The sequence below is a fragment of the Perna viridis genome, chromosome 1 (genome assembly GCF_037379345.1).
Source record: "Perna viridis isolate PV_CMFRI_1.1 ecotype Kerala chromosome 1, ASM3737934v1, whole genome shotgun sequence".
NCBI lineage: Eukaryota > Metazoa > Mollusca > Bivalvia > Mytilida > Mytilidae > Perna > Perna viridis.
Window position 1 is genome coordinate 10,414,954 of NC_142445.1, and position 21,296 is coordinate 10,436,249.

The 21,296-nt window shown below is 32.5% G+C and overlaps 1 protein-coding gene across 5 annotated transcripts in view; it reads right to left on the minus strand.

The window, feature by feature from the left end:
• The window catches only part of LOC148627198 (uncharacterized), a 36,769-nt gene that overhangs the window by 2,742 nt on the left and 12,731 nt on the right, over positions 1-21,296 (minus strand). For 3 of the 5 annotated variants that reach the window (XM_088569455.1, XM_088569464.1, XM_088569430.1), the window contains one exon: positions 2,515-2,602. In XM_088569455.1, the coding sequence (XP_088425581.1) occupies positions 2,515-2,602 (88 nt within the window). Of the gene's footprint in view, positions 1-2,514; positions 2,603-5,496; positions 5,740-8,409; positions 8,673-21,296 lie in introns of those variants that run through there. The other 2 variants (XM_088569448.1, XM_088569439.1) reach the window with 2 other exon arrangements.

The window sequence follows — 21,296 nt, forward strand, 5'->3', positions numbered from 1 at the left end:
TCTAATCTTCAGAAATCTCTTGGTTTTTCGTTGGGTTTTTGACAAGGAAGTGGGATATCTTGTGTTCACTGTATTGCCGTTTGGCTTGTTCTCTGCTGGATATATTTTTACCAAAGTAGTTCGCCTTTTAGTTACACACTGGCGCAAGGATAGGTTTATTTAGACATTAAATTTAGAGAATTAGGATAGGTAGAGAACGAAGAGGCGAGTAGCAAACATTCTTCCAAGGGGAAGAGATATTTAATAGATTCGGATTTTGTGTCGAATAAAGATAAATGTATTTGGCGTCCTGCACAGGAATTAGTTTTGCTTGGTCTGAAGTGCGATTTGAAGTTCTGTGTTTTACAGTTGCCGAAAGGTAAGATCGACAATATGTTAGACCTTATTGAGATTATTATGTCCTCTGTCCTAAGATTAGATTACTAGCCAAGTTTTGTGGTAAGATTATTTCCTTCATACCGCTGATTGGTAATGTATCTCAGATTATGACCATAAAAGCTTTGCTTTGAGAGTTGATTGGGAGCAGGTAGCAAGTTTGAACTATTTGCAAGATTTTATAAGAGAAATTTTGTTTTGGAAAATTTTTTTATGATCTATACCTTTTTAGGAAAAACGTTAATTTTTACAGTATTTACTGATGCTAGCGATGTGGCGGCTGCAGATGTTTCTTAAAGGGACCGATTTAGCTATACCTTATCATTGGTTATATGGAGAGTCTAAGAAGAGCTTCACCTGGAAGGAAATATAGGCTGTAGAGTTGTGTTTAGAAAGTTTTTCATTTATGTTACAAAACAGTTCTGTTACTTTTTATACTGACATTCAGAATGATGTGAGCATTGATAAGAAAGGGACCTACAGCTTTTAACTTTATCCGTTTATAGTATATGTGTGAATTTAATATCTCCCTGAATGCATAATGGATTCCTCGGGAAGAAAATGAAAAAGCTGATTTTTACAGCAAAATTATTGACAGTCGATTAGGGAATATCTAATGAAATTTTCAGATTCATTAGTTCAATGTCGGATCCATTTTTGTAGATAGATTCGCTAATATGGGTAACGCAAAACTTTTTATTTAATTCGTTGTTTTGGAATCCTAATACAAGTGCGGCGGATTGTTTTTGCAGTTGGTATGGTGATAATAACTGGGTGGTACCACCAGTGTCTTTAGGTAGTCGTTGTATTAACCAGTTTGTTGGAAATAAAGCATCAGGGACTCTGATTGTTCCAAAGCAGCCATCCTCAGAGTGTTGGCCTTTGTTGTTTACAGTATAGCCCTTATGTACAAGGTGTAGAATTTCATGAAGTGGATAGGATTTTAGTTCTAGGATCGAATTTTAATTCTATTTTTGCTAATGGTAGCTTTAAAGGTAACATGCTTGCAGTATGCCTTGGTCGCCATTTTGCTATTAGACCTTGTTTGTATATATATATAGTCACTGGACTTCTTAGCTTTGTGGTCACTGGACCCTGTCATTATTGTATACAGGTATGTTTAAAATAACGATTCACTTGAGGATGTTCATTAAAGTATATTTACATTTTTGTTGGCTATTTATGGTTCTGAATTTTGGAATCGTCAGGATGAACTTTTGCATCTAGAGCTCCGTTTACTATTTAAAATTTGTGATGTCAGCAGTTTGAATCTGGTTTTACAAGATTTTGGAAATGGTCTAACAATTATTCAGAGATAACTTGTGTATTGCCATGTGATGAAATAAATTCACAAAAACTAGTTCAATCAGTCAGTCACTTCAGAGCAATAGATTCTGTTTATTACAAATTAAGTGGGCGCATTCACTTGCCGCTGTAAACCTCCATGCGAATCTGAAGTAATTACGTCCATGGTTAAAACCTCTAGAAGGACATTAGGTCAACTAGTTAAGAAAAAAGATTCGGTTACGCCGGAAATGATGAAAAAAACTATCTGTTCATTGGGTGAAACATGGTATGAAAAAAATCCACCCTATAGAAAGTTTAATTTGACTATTTGCACCGTTAGAATCGGGAAAAAAGACAATATGTTCCATGTCATGGTGCATTGAGTCATGGTTTCATTGAAATGCACCGAAAATGAACATTTCGAGGGCAGACAACTCAGTCAAAAATCTCATTTTTCTAACATTCTATTGAAAACATTTCTGATCAAAGCCAGTGATGCAGAGATCAAATAATGGTCTTTTCAAATAAAGAAAGTATCTTTGAGTGATATAACATTGTCAGATCGGTGGGGTTTAATATGCATGTTTCTGATTTTTCCCATTTTGCCAGATTCTTACAAACACTAACTCTAATGCAGATGGTCGTAATCTTTAAAATTTGAAACTTTTAGTCATTGTACCATTCAGTATCTAACTGAGTGTATCCTTATCAATTTGCCTTGTCCTTTGGGTACGAATATTTGAACGTGCTCAAATATGCGTAAATGTATAAATTGAAGGAACGATTAGCACATAAATAGTTCGTGTTCGTTTGAACAAAGTGAATTTAGAACACAAAATACTTTTGTCTTACCTATGACGTTTTGTACAGTACAGACACAATGCTGTGATGATAGAGATGGTTAGCAGCAAACCAAGTCCAATCAACAGCCAAAACCAAACTGAAAGAAAATACTTTAGAATGAAGCTAAACAATTAGTCAACTGACATGCGACATGGGATAATTGTACAAGTAAATTCTTTCAAATCTGAATGTAATAATCAGAAAAAAAACCAAATTGATATATATTTTTGCGTTATTTGTTGTTTGTTTGTTTGTTTGTTTGTTGTCTTTTATCTTTAATTTGTCCCCTCTTTTAAAACAGGACATGCAATGATGCATTTTCTCATGAGAGTAGGCTAACAGTAATTGGTCTTATTTATGCAAACATGAATATGCGTAACACTGTTTCTCCTCCATATAATCTAATGTAACAACTCTGCCCCTTGTGAGTCCTTGGTTATGAAAATAAATTATTTGCGTTGTATTTGAATAGAATTTGGACTAAATTTTTCTCATTTCTAAGAGTAAGTTCCACTTTTTTCTTTCAGTGAAATCTTATATTGTTTTTTTTTTTCATTTCTAATGGGTTTCATATACTCTATTTGTTTACTTAATTTCCATTCTTAATTTGTATCTGTTTTTTGTGTTTGTTTGGTTTGTGTTGTACATTGCGTATGTTATCGGTTATATAAGTAACTGTGAAGATATGAGAACGATTGCGCAACATTTTGTTTAAATATCTATTTTTTAAACAAAGTACTAATGCCGATTTTGTTACAGGGCAAATACATTACATCATATTCGGCATTTTGGGTATCATAAACTGTAGATACCAGTCAATTTGCGCATATCAACGAATAAACTATAATCATTTGCCGAAATATTAAAGAGTCTTTAAACATTCAGTAACCATTCAATGATGGATGGAGGAAATCAAATAAGGTATTTTCAAATAACAGATATATTTCATCAGTGTTTGAATAATGATCAATTTTTACTGATCTTGAACTTTAATGTAAAAGACCCATTCTATATATTCACTCAAGTTGTAACAAAAAAGGGATATCGGAATTGAAGGCTAAAAGAACAATAACAGTTGAAAAATTTTCCCGATCATAAAAATATCTGAAATACTTCTACGACATAAGTATCATTTAAATATTCTTTGCAGTAATCGAGTTTCTGTTCCTTTGGCCCCATGTCTTCGATCTTTCGCCTATTGACTCCAGATGTTGACATTGATATAATTGAAGAACTTCTCCGGAAAAGAAGTGAATGTGAAATTCATCTATAGAAGACTTACAGATGACAGGGTATAATGTACCCCAAAAAATTGTACAAAATTAAACCAAACATGATAAGAGAAAAAAAGGGTTCACCTAGAAATTTAATTTCTTTCGGCAAGACTTTGTGAACTTTCTTATTCAAAAACTTTCCACAGATAGTCTTCGACTTTTTTTTTACATGTTTTAAAATGATATCATCTATGATGTTAAGATTGAGGCTGTATATAGAGATCCTCCTATGTATGGCTAGCCAGCGAAATCCGGATGAATGCAATACGTTGTGATAAAAATACAATCACTCATTAGGTAACGGACTACCAAGAGGGAAAACGCAAATCCCTAGAATGGATGTTGGGTGTTGAACAAAAGATATTGCTACATAAACCAGAAACCCTAAAAATACAGTGAACTGCTGAGAAATAAATCATGATATGTTTTGGAAAGTGGGAGGAATGTGCCGCGGTAGCTCCAAACTTAACATGTATATAAATACTAAGATGTAGAACATATTATATTAAAGGCAGCACAAATAGCCAAAAAAAAAGAGAAAGATTATGGTGTCGACATACTAGACATTCTATGAAGGTAAATAGAAAGGATCAGGTAAAAACCTAGCTTCAAAGTAGAGATACACTGGTCTATGTTGGGGTGACTAACATTAGATAAAAATGTAGCTTCAAAGTAGAGATACAGTGGTCTATGTCGGGGTGACTAACATTAGGTAAAAACCTAGCTTAAAAGTGGAGATACAGTGGTCGGGGGTGACTAACATCAGGTAAAAACCTAGCTTCAAAGTAGAGATACACTGGTCTATGTCGTGGTGACTAACATTAGGTAAAAACCTAGCTTCAAAGTGGAGATACTGTGGTTGGGGATGACTAACATCAGATAAAAACCTAGCTGCAAAGTGGAGATACAGTGGTCGGGGGTGACTAACATCAGGTAAAAACCTAGCTTCAAAGTAGAGATACACTGGTCTATGTCGTGGTGACTAACATTAGGTAAAAACCTAGCTTCAAAGTGGAGATACTGTGGTTGGGGATGACTAACATCAGATAAAAACCTAGCTGCAAAGTGGAGATACAGTGGTCTTTGTCGGAAGTGACTAACATCATTTCTACAGAAATTCCACAAAGACTCATAAAAATAAGATCCTATTCAAAGTATACGAAATTGACAGTAATACAAAATTATGCTAAAGAAAATGAAATGAGTTCTACCAACAGCTGCAAGGTATTGTATCATCCTCCAGTAACAGTTTTAAGAATGCAGTATTAGTAGTACATTGATCAGTTCATTATAGACAACCGACGAAAAAAACTTAAATCTAACTAAAATCCTAACTGGTGATAAAAATATACAACACACAGGTGCTAAAAGCAAAGAACTTCAAGTTAAAAAGAACGATATTCTAAATAGAGGGTGGCTTAGGATCAAGAAGATGTTACAATAATTATTCCTTAAGTCGATACTGTTGCTGGAAATTGAAAATTTGACAAAAAAAACTATTGAGAGTGATATACTTTGAAGTGACATTTTCATACTTGGAAGTAATTGCTGGTAGACTGACAGATCATTCGCATTCTATAAATAATAAGGAAGTAAGTGAAATAAAAAGTGTGGTCTTGAAAAAACAGGGAATGACAAATAGGGTTTGTAAATTGCCTCGTTTGCTTTTATTACAAAACTGATAAAAGCTGATAAAAAGTTAATTAACAATACTGACCGTCATGAATAAATTCCAGGGAACATTTAGGACTTCCAATCCAGTTTGTACTGTTACATAGAATTGTAGGACTACCGATTTGGGAGTATCCATCATGACATACTACTCCTAATTTATCGTTTTGTTTGTATGAATTCGATTGACCTGTAAAGTATCCGTTTTCTATTCCCCCTGGAGGGGAACATCCTGACGCTGATGTAGACATACGAATTATTCATTCGTACCACACATGATAAACCCCAAATGATATTTCGGGTATCGCAAAGAAAGAAACTAGAGTACCGAATTAATGGTCAAGTTGACTTTTTAAAGAGCACTATAGTGGTACTCCAAACAGGCACCAAATAATTGACAGTTACAGAATAGTGTAGAGTTTGACAATTAAACTCCATATTTACATAGGAAAGAACGTTGGCAGTAACATTGTCACGTTGTTTTCTTAATCTTATTCCTAATTGAAAAGATGCCGATAATTTCCATGGAACAAAAGTGTATATATTTAGTTTGAATAGTAAAGGTACTTTTCAGATGTACTTAATGACTTTAACAAGTTATTTTGCAGTTAATAATAACACTGAAGTTTAGGGAAATTTGAAATTTCATATAGACAACATATAATGTAGAAATAAGAAATAATTGGGAAAGTAGTCATCACAATTCAGTAAACCTATTTCTTTCGTAAGCATTTGCTTAATTTGCAATGTCTTTGTTATGAGTTTTTTTTTTCATCTATTCAGTAAATTAATATATTACAATATTAACGCGGGCGTTATATTTTGCTCTAACAAAATGTTAATGTTTTCAGTAATCACTAGAATGCAAGTACCACAAAAGTTGAAGCCAATCATGCGTATACGATTTTGTTAGGGAAATATGCAATACATGTTACAAAAGGTAATTTGATCTTTTTATCTTCATTATGAATGACTATAGAAGTGTAGTGAAAGGTATCCACGGTAAAAAAAACTAAATAGTAATATTTTTATTGTTCTTCTGAGAGCGGGAGGTAAATGCATTTCTATTGGGATATATTTTAATCCAATATTTTCACCGGGAATACTGATATCAAGTTCGGATAATAGTATTATGTCCACTTTGCCAGTGTTTCATTTTTTTTTTTTTATAGTTGACCATCTTTTTTAGACTATAACTTTATTTAATCCGACTAATCCTTCAGTTATCGAAATCTTCATTCTCTTAACTCTATAGTAAAGAATTGATCGTATGACCATTCAATACTGACACCAACAACTTTATTATTCATATTTAAATAATTATTACGCACTATGTATTAGAGACTTCAAACATAATCGTATGAAGCGCGAAAAACAAAAATCTTTAATAAAAATATGACGTTTTTATTGAACCTTCTTTAAATATAAAGTATAAACGTACTCTTCCCAAATCAAAGAACCAATTAAGAAATACTATTTCTTGTTGAATATAAATGTATCTAATCAAAGCTTACTCTGTCACCAAAAGGAAATTACAAGTAACAATCAATTTATCGTTAATTTTTGTTTGCTAAAGGAATGTAACTTTCAATCAATCTCCCAATTTGTTTACTTACTCCCCACCTATATATGGCCTCCTGTATTGTGAAACGTTTCATACAAATGTTCTTATCAATTCTGCATTAGTGAGGTTAGATTTAATACTTATCGTTATATGTACAATTTCTTTTCCTAAATCTGTTTTTCCGACTTGTACCTCAGTGGGACTTTTTAACATCATTTATTCAGTCTCCCGTGTGATACTTAAATTTATTTGCACGGGTTGTCATTTAAATTGTTATCTAAAATCTGAAATATAGGAGTGGCATTAGATGCACCTTTGTTCCAAATTTGATGATTGTAACATGAAGTGCTTTGTACCAGCTTCTGGTCTATTATGGTCCATGATTGTGGGAATCGAAACAGTACTATGTACTACGTATTCCCCATTACTTTTTATGATTGATTTGAACGAAATATTGGGAATAAACAAAAAACGAATTTCATTAAATCTTACAATTACTAGTAATCAATCAAACCGAGCTGCAAGTGTCAGTGTGTATGGAATGGCGGAAATAAAAAATGATAAAACTTCTATATCTATGTATTGCAAAACCATTTGGTGAAATGAAGAAGATTTTTAACAACATTCCTGTTATATTGAATACATTAATACAACCCATGAAAACGGATGCAACTGTGATATAATAAGAACTAATGTCAGCTTTCCTACTGGGAAATTCCTAATTATCGAAGACATTGTATTAATCACATTGTCCTGTTCGGAAACCTCAATTATAGTCTTGAAAGTCTAAATACTAAATATTAAATAAATGTGGCCGGATTCAATGCACTAGTCGGTAATAAATACAGTTACTTACGAACAAAACTGAATGATGAAATGGGGGTATTTACGATATGTACCCTTTTAAGAGTTGACACGTTTGTTCCTTTCCGGGCTTGTGTTAACATGTTCCATAGAACCCAGTGTTCCCTGGCTGATCCGAAGAACGCATTTTAACTAATGTTTTGTCAATGAGCACGCAAAACTGAATTACTTGTATCCAACTTTATTTTCTAGTATTTGTCGAACTATCAAGGTTTATAAGTAGATTTTCCCTATCTGAATGTCATAAACTTAGAAAAACGTGATCATCTTTAAGAAAAAAGACTATTTTTTTTTATGTATATTTCTGTCGCTAATATGAAAAACTTCCATTTTTATGAAGATAAACAGTACCTCTCCGTTAAATTTTTCGGAAATGACATTATTTCGAAATACTATAAAACTTAAAATCAAAATTAATGATGAGCTTAGTTCGTAACAAACCATTGTAATCATATACTAACTATTATACTAATGACACATATTTGTTCTATTGTTGCGGATGTACGGAAGAAAAATGATATTTTATCTTACCATCATCTTTGATATTAAGGGTACATGATGGTAGAACACTCCAATGTGTCCCATTACATGTAATAACAGGACTACCTTCCAAACTATATCCTTTGTGACATATATAACCGACAGCTTCATGAATTCCATGTCTGCTTTTAGTTGATGTTATGTACCCATTAGTGATTGCTGATGGTTGACTGCAAACCATGACAATGTATATTACTATAACACAATGTTGATTTATTTTATGACCATAGGCTATGGGCACAAGTAGCCCCTTCGGTTCTTCGCCGACCTTCGAATACACACATATATATATATCATTCATTTCAATTATTTTGTGAGAAATGGGACATTTGTACTGTGTTGCCTAATTTGCATTTTTTTATCGCTTACAGTGTCATTTTAAACGGGATGAATAAACATCATTTAGTGCAGCGTGCTGGGGCAGAAAGAAAGTCAAAGATGAATGAAAATATCTAAAATGAAGAAACCAATTATTTCGATATTTACTTTTATAGTTGTTTACAATACAGATCACTGCATGTTTTCTAAACTGAAATTTATATATTCTGAACAAGTTCACACCTAAAGATTGTGTCAGACGTGATGCAAAATACTTGAACCTGATTTACATATAAATTCACAAATAATTTACACCTTAAGAACGGGACTTAAATATCAAAACAGGGATCATTGGCACACTAGAAACCTAAAAGTACAATACTTTGAAATGAAAATCAATGATAACATAATGTTAAAACTTAAAAAGGACAAGGAAGAAGAGAATCAAAGAACTCATGTACTGTATCAGATAACATTTTTTTTTTAGAAATTTGTATGTTTTGTACTTCATTTGTTTAACAAAACGTATAAGTAAGATATTAGTAGGGTACATATAAAACCCCAAATACAATATTGAAAATTCTAAAATAGCTTACGTAAATCTTTACTAAAACTTTTAATATATCTTTCATGCACTTACTCTCAACACGAATGGGATGCGGATAAGAAATGTTTTGTATATGCAAATGAGAAGATGAATATTTGTTTATTCGTGGTTACTGATTGAGTTGAGTTGTTTAGCATAATTGCGACATAACGATAATAAATCAAGTGGAAAAGACTTAAATGTCCTAAGCATTTCAATAAAAGATTGATCCTAGTCAGTATAATTATAACAATCATTGATATCTGTAAGATATATGATTCACAGAATCATATGACTTATTTACACGTCAAGTTTGGTGATTCATATATACCTTCGATATACTAAATAAAAAACTGCGAAAGGATATACATTTGTATTTCATTCTGTTTAGTCATAAAACAGAGACTTTAGCAGGAAACAGAGCCATCGTACAATATAGACAAATGTAACCCAAACAAAAATTCACATCAACCTAAAGATAATAGAACATCATGAACTTCCGGGAAAGTTAGAAGCATCAGTAGAATAAATGTAATCTGCTCTGGAATGTCTGTTAAAATGTCATGCCCCATTGTATGTAGAACAAGAAAACTGTGGCAAATGTCTGTTGACAACAAATGAACCGTATCCGTCGAAATGGTAACATGTCAATTATCAGTCAGCAAGTCTGATGACAAGGAACTGAATTAATCTATCAAAATGATGACACACCATACCAGTCAGCAATACTGGCGTTAACGATTGAAATTGATCCTTCACGATACGCTAAACAGGCTAGCAAATCTGCTGACGGCATTGAATCAACTTGGCGACATACCGATAGACAAGTCTGTTGAATGCTTTTAGCTCTTTAAGCGACATTTTTAAGGGGTCCTGTAATGAGGATAACGGTTTACATTCATCAATTTTAAAATAATATTGATCATGCGTTTTCTGTTTGAATTTATAATCACTATAAAATACCATTTGGTTTACTTTATATGAAGTTACACCAGCTTATCTATATCGATAGTTTTACCATCAGAGAGTTATTATATACTGTCATTATAGATAATTGATGCATTATGTAATAAAACCTAGTATTTTGACTGAATTAATTAAGTAAAGAAACATATATATTTATTATAAGTTTAATAAACAGAAAATGTATGTTCGTATCTGTGCAACGCTAATAAAAGATACGTAGTTTTACTGAAGATAATAAATTTGGCCTTTTCGTCGGAGCATTAAATTGTAATAATCTAACTTTTTTGTCTCATTTTACTGATTGTGAATATGTCTTCTCCCTCATCAAGTTGTTTTGTGCCGTTTGAATACCCTATCCATATGCATACAACAGTTTTTTTTTTTTGCATAGATAATTGAACTCGCACCAACTTATTGCTTTTCAAGTTTTACATAAGCATTTTCAGAAAGTCTGAAAACATGTAACTTCATGTACATGTAATCCAATTCTATACAGTTTTTTATTCAGATTTGTGAGACTTTAAAAACAACTTCAAACAAAAGATTAAAAAAATAATAATAATAATTGTACCTTACATAATAAAGGATTAATTCATTTGGATGAAATATAATAACGTGACATGTATTAATTTGGATATTTTTTTAATCGCAAGAAAGCTTGAATAACCCCGAAAATTCATGCTATCAATGAATAATCCTATTATTCACCGGTGAATAACCCATCAAAAATACAAGAGCAGGTGAATAACCCATTTAAAACCATGCATTTTTGCCAGTCCTTTGTTTGTTCGGTATAATAAAACAATTACGGCCCTCTTATTCGGTGAATATCCGAAATTGTCAACCCGAACTAAGGTTATTTCCCTGAGGGACCTGATTGTCCTGTAATATATCCATTTTCTATTCCCCATGCATCGGGACATTTACCCTTACAGGCGTAATTAATGGATCGAGATAAAATGATACGAGAACCATAAAAAGTACCAAAAACATTTCTTTTATGATGTTAGGCCTCATTTTTACAACACTTTAGAGGAATAAATCTGGTACTGATACTTTTTCATTCGGTGCTGAAGAATATAGTGTAACGTTTGACAACAATCGATATTTACATAAGGAACGTTGTCAGTAACATTGTCACGTTCGTTTCTTAATCTCATTTCTAATTGAATTGATGCCGATGATTCCCATGGAACAAAAGTGTATAAGTTTAGTTTGGTTATTAGGGGTACTTTTGTGGACACTAAATGAATATGCTTTACAATTCCGCTATGAATTTTTACCCATATTTCATGGACGATCGGATAACATATTTCCTCATTTCATTATACTAATAAGAAAGAAAATACTGTAAAGTGCTCAACTTTTATTCTTTCTTAAGGCATGTTGACAGGTCACGAAATTAATTAAAAAGTACAAATAAAAAATAACGAAGAATAAGATCTATGTCTGCATGCAGTAAATGTCATACACTGTTAAAACTCATTATGGGACTTGTCTGTGAGCTTTTTATCTAACAAGCAATTTCAAAGATTACAGTATCAACACATGTAGTTTATTTTTGCTTAACAATATGTTAATTTTTCAGTAATCCATACGACGCATGCAGCAGAAAAGCGGAAGCAAATCCCGCGTACATAATTTTGTTAGGGATATATACAATTAATAATACAAAAGAACCTTTAATTTTCTATATACTTATAAAAGAAGTAAAAGGTAATCACGGTTAAACCTGGATAGCTTCTATCTCCAACATAATCTACTGACTGTCTAAATGACCATAGACGGTCACATGGTAGCTTATAACTTATGAGTGACCGACCCAGATGATTCAAATAAATGGAGACAATTACAGTATACAATAACTGACAGAAACATGTGAAAAGCAGAAAAGGATATTACTTTTAATATTAAAAACATTCCTATCCCTTGCTTGTTGATTCGTTTTTTTTTTCTCTTCTTTTTAACGTATGTTATATTTAGCATAATCCGTCTTGGAAGCTATCCCATGCTCGGACTTCAATTACAAACTTCTGATCAATTTAAGCCTTATTTGTTAGATTACAATTAACACCATGCCTTTGATGCACTATTAGAGTAAACAAAATACTATTGACAAATTAAATTTTGTAGAAAATAAATGTTATTATAGCGAGGTATTTACGCATAAAAGGTTAGATGTTGTAGAGATACAAAAAGCACTGTTGAGTGGTAAAAATGAGACCAAGAGCGAACAATGCTTTGACTACCCAACATTTTCGTTTGGAATGCTTGTAAACACGTTGTTATTTTTAATCAGGTATATAACGGTACAACATCAGCATCCGATTAAGCAGACGAGCTTTTCCAAGAAATCATAAAGTTGAAGAAAAATGACCCCCATAAACTTGTTAGTGATTACCTGAACATAAGCAGTGTAAGGCATAAATTTGGAAGTATAAAAGAGTTCCTCATAACACATTTTAATATTTTCTTCGTATCTGAAACCAAACTTGACAACTCATTTCTTTACAGTCAGTTACGTTTTCTGTTGACAATTACAGTCTAGGGAGAGCTGATAGAGACTGCCATAAAGGAAGGGTCGTGGTCTATATGAGATCAAGTCTTGCTGGGGAAAAGAAATCAGACCTAGCTTTAAAGAACATAGAATCTGTTACTGTTGAGTCTTTCTGACCAATGAAAAATTCCGTAAAGACTTTAACGAGACATCCGAAAACCTCTTTTCAAAGTATGAAATATTTTCGTCAGTAGTTTAAACTGTTTCAAAGGTACAGTCAAACCATGCCTAAACTTTACTAAAAGTCAACGTAAACAAAAACAAAGATGTGTTGAAGCTTTTAAAGATTTCGCCAGCAACAATTTTTCAAATGATATTGCAATTATAGATTTTGATTTAATTTAAAATGTGAAAATGTAAATGATGCTTACAATAATTTTAGTTGTAAAATTACTAAAGTAGCAAAGAAACATTCTCCATTTGAAGAGAGACGTATTAAATACAATCATTACCATATATGAATGTAACTCTAAGAAAAGCTATTTATAAAAAAAAGTTTGCTTTATCACAATTTTCAAAAATGTAGAACTTCAGAAAACTGGGTAATTTACACAAAACAGGGAAATTATGTAACAAAGTTTTAACAAAAGTCCATGAATCAATATTTTGTTGAATGATGTCTGTGGGGATCAAAGCCTAAGGACTTCTGGCCCATTACTTAACCTTTTTCCACTAATAAAGGCTGTAATGTATCAAAAGACACTATTTTGTCAGAAAATGATAATTGGATCACTGATCAAAAACAAGTGCCAAAAATTTTTAATAATCATTCAACGGGTCATAGTTTTCCTTTCCTCGTTTGTCTACCCCGGACTTGACTTTTTATGGGCAACTCGACGGGTGTTTCTAGAAAAGCAGAGGACGCTTACCCTACCGGTGCACCTGGTCCATGCTGGTTTTTAGTGGAGTCCGAGTTGCTCATTTACTTTTGTTACTTTGTATGTATGATTTTAATTACTTTGTTGTTTACTTTGTTCTTTGTTGTGTATGTCTGTTTTCCATGTCTGGTCTTTGTCCCTGGATTACATTCTTTTGATTACCGCTATAACCTTGATTACTCTTTTGTTAATATAGCTAGAGATATTGGTGATCCAAGTGTTATTATTATCAATGAACATCCCAGCACTGTCAAACTTGATAAAATTATGAAAAAAAAAAGAAATAAATGATTGCTGTTTTTAAAATGTAGATGAACATTTTGTTTAAAAGTAGATAAAAAGTATTAGTGTTAAACAATCTACAGGTGTACATAATATGTCGCCATTGTTACTCAAATGTGCATCACTTGCTATTGTTAAACCAAACTTGTAAATATATGTCTCGGTCATCTTCCGTTTTTTTTTTTTTTTTTTTTTTTTTGGATAACTAAGGACCACCAAAATATGCCCTATACACAAAAAACAGGGCTTTTTTTTAGAAAAAGGTAATTATAGGCCTGTAAGCGGTTTGCCTACAGTTTCAAAATTATTAGAACGCGCCATTTACTGTCAATTATCTGAATGTTTTGAAAAAGTTTTAGTTCTTTCTCAGCAGCGTTCATGGCAGGTGGAGGCACTGCTCATGGATTTATCAAAAGCTAGTGATTGCCTCCCCCATTACTAGTTGCTATTGAAACTTCAAGATTATGGAACCAGTGACAGCTCTCTCAGACTCTTAACAAGTTATCTGAGTGACAGAAAACAATGCGATAAAGCTGGACAAAATATCAGTTTCTTTCAGAATTTGATAAAAGATATTCCTTTCCTAGGGGTCTATTCTGGACCCTTAATGTTTAACATTTTTCTCAACGACATCTTTAGTTTTGTTAATGAATCTACTTCGTACAATTATGCAGATGACAATAAAGTCTCCTATGCAGACAATGATCCAATAACTGAAAAACAGTACTTGAAACCGAGAGCAAAACTCTTATAAAATGGTTTCATATATGTTCTCTTGTGTATCGGCCATCAATTAAACCGTATGAGATAATTATTTACTATTCTTTCATTATGTCAAATAAATTTCTTTTTGTTTGTTCATTTGGCACTTTTGCTCAGAGGCAAACACGAAAAAGATTGGGAAATTTCAAGAAAAAGTTCTTAGATTTATTCAGCAGAATAAAACTCGCTCTCTGAAAAGTTGCTACTCCCATCCCTTAAAATCATACGCTTGAAAACAATAAGCATTGAAACTTTTTAGATCATTGATAATGAAAGTCCAATATTTATACAAGATCTTGTATCAATTAAAAATAATTCTTGTTACTTCAGGTATACCAAAAAATGCAGAAATACCCAGAGTAAAGGGCACCAGGTATGGTCTAAAATCCTTCAGACATTCAGCCCCAAAGATTAGGAATGATCTCCAGAATGAACTAAGAAAGCAGAGAAATATAAATCAGTTCAAGATTCTCATAAATACATTGGTAGGATCCACCTGCTTATGTACATGTATTATCCATTGATTATCCATATACATTATCTTTGTTTTCCTTTGTTTTGTTTTGTTTTTTTATGCTACCTTAGTTTCGCGTGCATTATGTGTGTATTACGGTAGTTCTTTATATGTTTTATCCTATCTCTTGTGTATTTACATGTTGGTATATATCTGCATGCGTGTATGTCTTTTAAACATGTGTGATGTTTGTATGCTTATATATAGTCGGTATATAAGCTTCTGAGAGCTTACGTTATTTGTTACATGAACTCATTCACCCGACGTTAAATAAAAATTACTTACTTATCACGTATTTATTCACTTTCCCGGTTTTTATGATTTTTTTCTGACTATTCATTTTTGGACTTAACGTTATTCCGTTTGACAATTCCTGAATATGTCAAAACTTTTATTCTAGTAGACAAAACACGTGACGATTAAATTATGTGTCCCTCAAATACTGACAACAGCTACGTAACAATTAAGATGATTACAATAGACAGCATTAAGAGCCAAAAAGTGAACACCTTTAACCATGAATCCGACGTTTTGTACTGAACTTTGTTTAAAGTAAAGCTGCTATCTATGCTTATCTGAAAACCAATTAACATAGACTTTCCCTCGGTGAATATAAATGTATCTAATCAAAGCTTACTCTGTCACCAAAAGGAAATTACAAGTAACAATCAATTTATCGTTAATTTTTGTTTGCTAAAGGAATGTAACTTTCAATCAATCTCCCAATTTGTTTACTCAGTCCCTACCTATATATGACCTCTTGTATTATGAATGTTTCATACAAAATTTTGCACCAGCCGCTCGACTTTTTTATTTAAGATCAGTACTTTATTACTCAACATTCCTTTTTATGACTGAATTGAAGAAAAGTGTGGGAATGGACTGAACAGAAATCGAATTTTATCTCATCTTACAACTACAAGTAATAGATCTTATTCAGCTACTGAGTTGCAAGTGACGGTATGTATCGAAAGACGGGAATAATAAATATAAAGAGAACAACTCGTTGAAGACTCCTTAGTCTTTAATAACTTTCCTGATACGTGAAACACTGAATATATTAATTACAAGTCATGAAAACGGATACAACATTGACACTGTGACCTTACTGGGAAATTCCTATTTATAGAAGATATTGTTATAATCACATTTTGCTGTTCGGAAACCTCTAACATAGTCTTCCAAGTCTTAAACTTAATACTAAATAAATGCGGTCGGATAAAATGCACTAATAGATCATAGTACTTACATTTGTTTACGAGCACACCCAAATGATGAATTTGGTGTATTAACTACATGCCTTATACCCTTTTGAGAGTAACACGGTCGTTAGTGTGTTGATAGTTGTTGGTCGGTTTGGAATACGATCTTCGAGAAGCTTTAACATACGTGTATGTCTTACCTGAGGTAGATCCCAAGAGTACATCGAAATTAATGTTTTGGCAATGTGCACAATAAAACCGTATATCCAAAATTTATTTTCTAGTATTTTGTCGAAATGTATTATCAAGTCTTACACTGAGATTCTTCCTAACTGAGTGTCATAAAAAAAGAACAACGTGTCTTTCCGGGAAAAAAACACGAAAAAAAATCTATCAACTACTTTTCAAGTATACTGTAACAAAAGTGAAGAACTTTGAATGATTTGAGGGGAAATGTTTTAACAAGACCCACTCCCTTATATTTTCTGGTGATGAATTATAGGGTTCGTCTATTTGTTATGTGAAATGACTACAATTACAGTAGAAATAATTCTTAAACTAATCTTTAACTCATTTCGATTTGTAATGTCTACTAACTGGGCCTTTTATTAATTAGAGTAATAATTTAATACGTACCGTTCGTTCGGTTACGAAGAAATGCGTATCGCTGCGATTATGGAAGAAAGCAAACTTTTAAATGATAACTGTCGCCCATTAATTCTTAGCTTTATTTATTTTCCTTGTAGTTTTTTTAAAATAATTTTACTATTTTATTTTATAACCAGAATAAAAAAATAGAAAGTTAATGTATTTTGAATTTTTAAAACGAGAATTGTTTTTTCTTTGCAAAATATTTGCAAAAGCTGCACATCATTTTAATATTATAATGGCTATGTGTGGAACCTTATTTAAAAGTATATAATATCACAATTGCTACTTCAGTTTCTGATCTTTTACAGCCATTGACTATCGCTTTTCTGAATATATGATATAGACATGTAATTCATTTCTCGTTTACTATGACCTGTGTATAAATTCGTGTTTTAACGCGAGTGTTTATCCAGGATTTCATGTTCGGGTCAAATGGCAAGCGAAACGGGGGAAAATAAATTTGGATGTAGAATTTGTGAAAATCAAGATTTAATGCAAATAAAATTAATATTCTTCCCAACTTCAGGGCAATGTGGAGTAAACCCGGCACGCCCGTCTTCTGATCCACGCCTGAATGCATTACCTCATACGTGGTGTGTTTAGACTCAATAATATGCATGGATATGTATATTCAGATATAATACTCATAACTTAATTTTACAATTAAGTACTATTATCGAAGGAAGATTAGCGTGCTAAAATTAGGCATTTTTTTATTTAGTTACTCGTATGCGGGCATTCTGCATTCAGAAATGTCGTTGTTTGAAAACAAGAATTTTGAATTATTTTCGGACAAACATAATGTAGGCAGTTGTGGATCTAGACTAACAAACGTGTACATGTAGTATAGTTATAGGAAAGTAGCAACTGTAAATGAAACGAAATTCATTTTAAAGAGACAATAGTGTAGCAAAAGGTCGTAAAATCAAATAACAAACAAACAATAGTTTTTAGTAGCTTACGGTTCAGTTGAGTTACGTTCGTTTCAGGCGAGCGCCAATTCGGGAAAAGGTCTCCCGTTAATGTTTTTAATGCACCTACCTAACGCATGGCGAATTTTGGTATGGATAGAAAGAAAAGTCATCATAGCTTAAGACTTGATTGGTCGTAAAAGTTTCCCGTGGTCACGTTTCTTAAAAATCTCGCGAGATCAAAGATATGTCGAAAAGCTCGTAATTATACAGTGAGATTCAATTGAATATATTTTTAAACTTTTGATGCTGATTTATTTCTTTTCTTAATAGCAAGATAAACCATTGTCATAAAAAGGAGAAAATCTTGATAAAACAATATTAAACTATAAATAACCAAATGTAACGACATTAATGTCGTCCCCCTTAAAACAGCAAAAAAACATTATATTACTTTAGATTTCTTATCAAAATAAGCTATTTGAACTTTAATAAGTTTTTTTTTTTAATCTTATTTCGAATGCATTTAAGCGATTTATTTACTTAATGGAGATCAATGATGCGACTTAATATGTTTACAAGCCTTTAAAATAAATAGCAGTGGAGCCGTTTTCCGGATTGTTTTTCGAGTTTATCCCGGCCTCGTTTTATTCATTGTGTAAATTGAAATATTCCTTAAAAAGATTGCATACTCTGCCTCTGAAACGTATACAAAGACAAAACATTGGCATCGTTGTATTATATGCCAAACTCACACAGCAGAAACTAACCGCCTATCAACTGATAAAATATTCCCAACTTTAATGCTTTAAGGCAGGAAAGGTGATGTATATAGAATGTTACTTATTGAATGTGATCCATTCGATGACATTCCTTCAAACTAAATTAGGCATCACAAAAGTTATTACAAGACTCATACAAGTAAACGACACCTTAGGTTCTTTGTTGTGTAAGTCTGTTTTCCATTTCTGGTCTATGGCCTAGGATTACATTCTTTTGATTTCCACTTGAATTTTGGTTCCCTTGATTACTCTTCAATCTCAGTCGTGTTTTTCATTATAATTTAAAATGTAAAAAAACTCACTCGAAGAAAAACTACTTTTTTGGGGTACATGTCCAAACCAATTGAATATCTAATACCATACACAATTGTATGCAAAAAGATCAACTCCATCGTATTCATTTGTATTTCAAAATACAGCACAACTTTTGCGTGATACAAAATCGGCAAAAACTCAAATGAGAACAAGTTCGAGTACCATTCATGTGACTTATCAAATCTATAAGTGTAGAGTTGCTGAAAAAAAATACAAATATCGCTTTCTGCACACAGAAAAGTTATTCCAACACGCGTCGTTTAATAGACTTACTCATTTTTTTATAAATATTTCGTGGACAGCATAGTTATTGATGTGAATCATGGTCAGGGGGAGTCAAACTTTGTATAAAGTAGTTTTTTCACAACTGTCTTAGGAACTCAGAGTATTTAGTTTACAAACTGGAAAAAAAGAATGTGTAAAACTACGAATGTCTGCGTAAACTTCAGAAAAAGAAACCAAAATACTTTATTTGGAAGCTTCAGTTCTAAGACGCAAAATTAGGATTACTGTTCTTCAATAAATATCCTAGTGTGAACAAAATGACACTGATGAAATCTTTAGAGACTTTGCTTTCTTTATCGACACGATTTATTACATGACTTATTGATGATAAATCTTACAGCAATGTAGAAAAAAGAACATTTGTTTGAATTCCTTTTGTTTATATAGGAAAAAGTTAAGATTTGTTCGAATGCATTGTGTCATAGCTTACAAAGGCTCTAGTCACACTTTGTATTGTCATCTCTAAAAAAATGCAATTGCTCAAAATCGAAGGTCATAATTTCTAATTGAGCACTTATACTTTCATAGAATCCTTGCTTCATATCACGAGGTTTGACTGTACATTGCATTTGACCACCTTTGCATGTTTTTACTTGATATATTCCCACTGTTTTCTGCCATTACGATGTCAAAGTTGACATGAATGGCTGAAATAGTAGATGGAAAGTATTCTTTTTACTCAATTGTTAGTGCCGCATTTCATGTTTGTAATGAGGTAAGCCGCAAGAAAATTAAATACTTGGCAACGTAATCAGAGAATCACCAGTTGTCGAATAAAAACCCAGCTAATAGACGAAAATAAAAGTTCCGTTGCTTAATACTGGTGCAAATAAAGCATAGAGCTGATACTGTTCAGAACAAATAGGCTTTTCTAAGCTTTTGGAATGTTTCCTTTCCATGTCGAAACCTCTAATTACATGGTACTTCTTCAGAAATTTACCACGTACTATTGTTGACAGAGCTACCATGTAAATTACCTACAAGTAACAGACAGCAAATTCTTTTGTGTACTTTGTTCAACAAGCAGAAATACAATATCAGTGGTGTGCTGATATATGTGAGCAGGCATGTCGACAATTTTCTGCGCATACTTGAGCGTATGTTTTCAGTTACACATTCTGTGGTTTGGTAGCTTTTATACTCTGCCGTGTTTTAATTTACCATTAGGAAAAAAATGGAAAATGGGAGTCTTAAAGTTTGATATATGTTGGTAGATACAGATTTATATGCAGTTACTCCTACGAACCTAATGTTTTCAGGAAAACAACCCAACTATGCCGTACTTCTGTGTAAGACATATAGCCGACTAAAGCTGCTCAAAAAGACCTTCCCAAAGATATATAATATAGCCGTGTGTTAGATAGGTGCATTAAAAACCTCGAAAGCCCTTGTTCGGTACTCGCCTATTTACGGCGAAAAAGTGGAAATATCAGTTGTTAGGAATGTATGGACGAACAATATTCTAACGTACCATCGTCTTTGATGTTAAGAATACAAGATGGCAGAGAACTCAAGTGCGTTCCATTACATGTTATAACAGGACTATCCTCCAAACTATATCCTTTGTGACATATATAACCGACAGCTTCATGAATTCCATGTCTGCTTTTAGTTGATGTTATGCACCCATTAGCAATTGTTGATGGTTGACTACAAACCATGACAATGTTGTGTTACTATTGCACAATTTTGGTTTATGTTATAACCGAAAAAGGCTATGGATACAAGTTGCCTATCGTTTATTCGTCGACCATTGAAAACATATACATTCTATTCATTTCAATTATTTTGTAAGAAATTGGACGTTTGTACTGTGTTATCTAATTTGCATTTGCTTTTATAATTGTATACAATACAGATCACTGTATG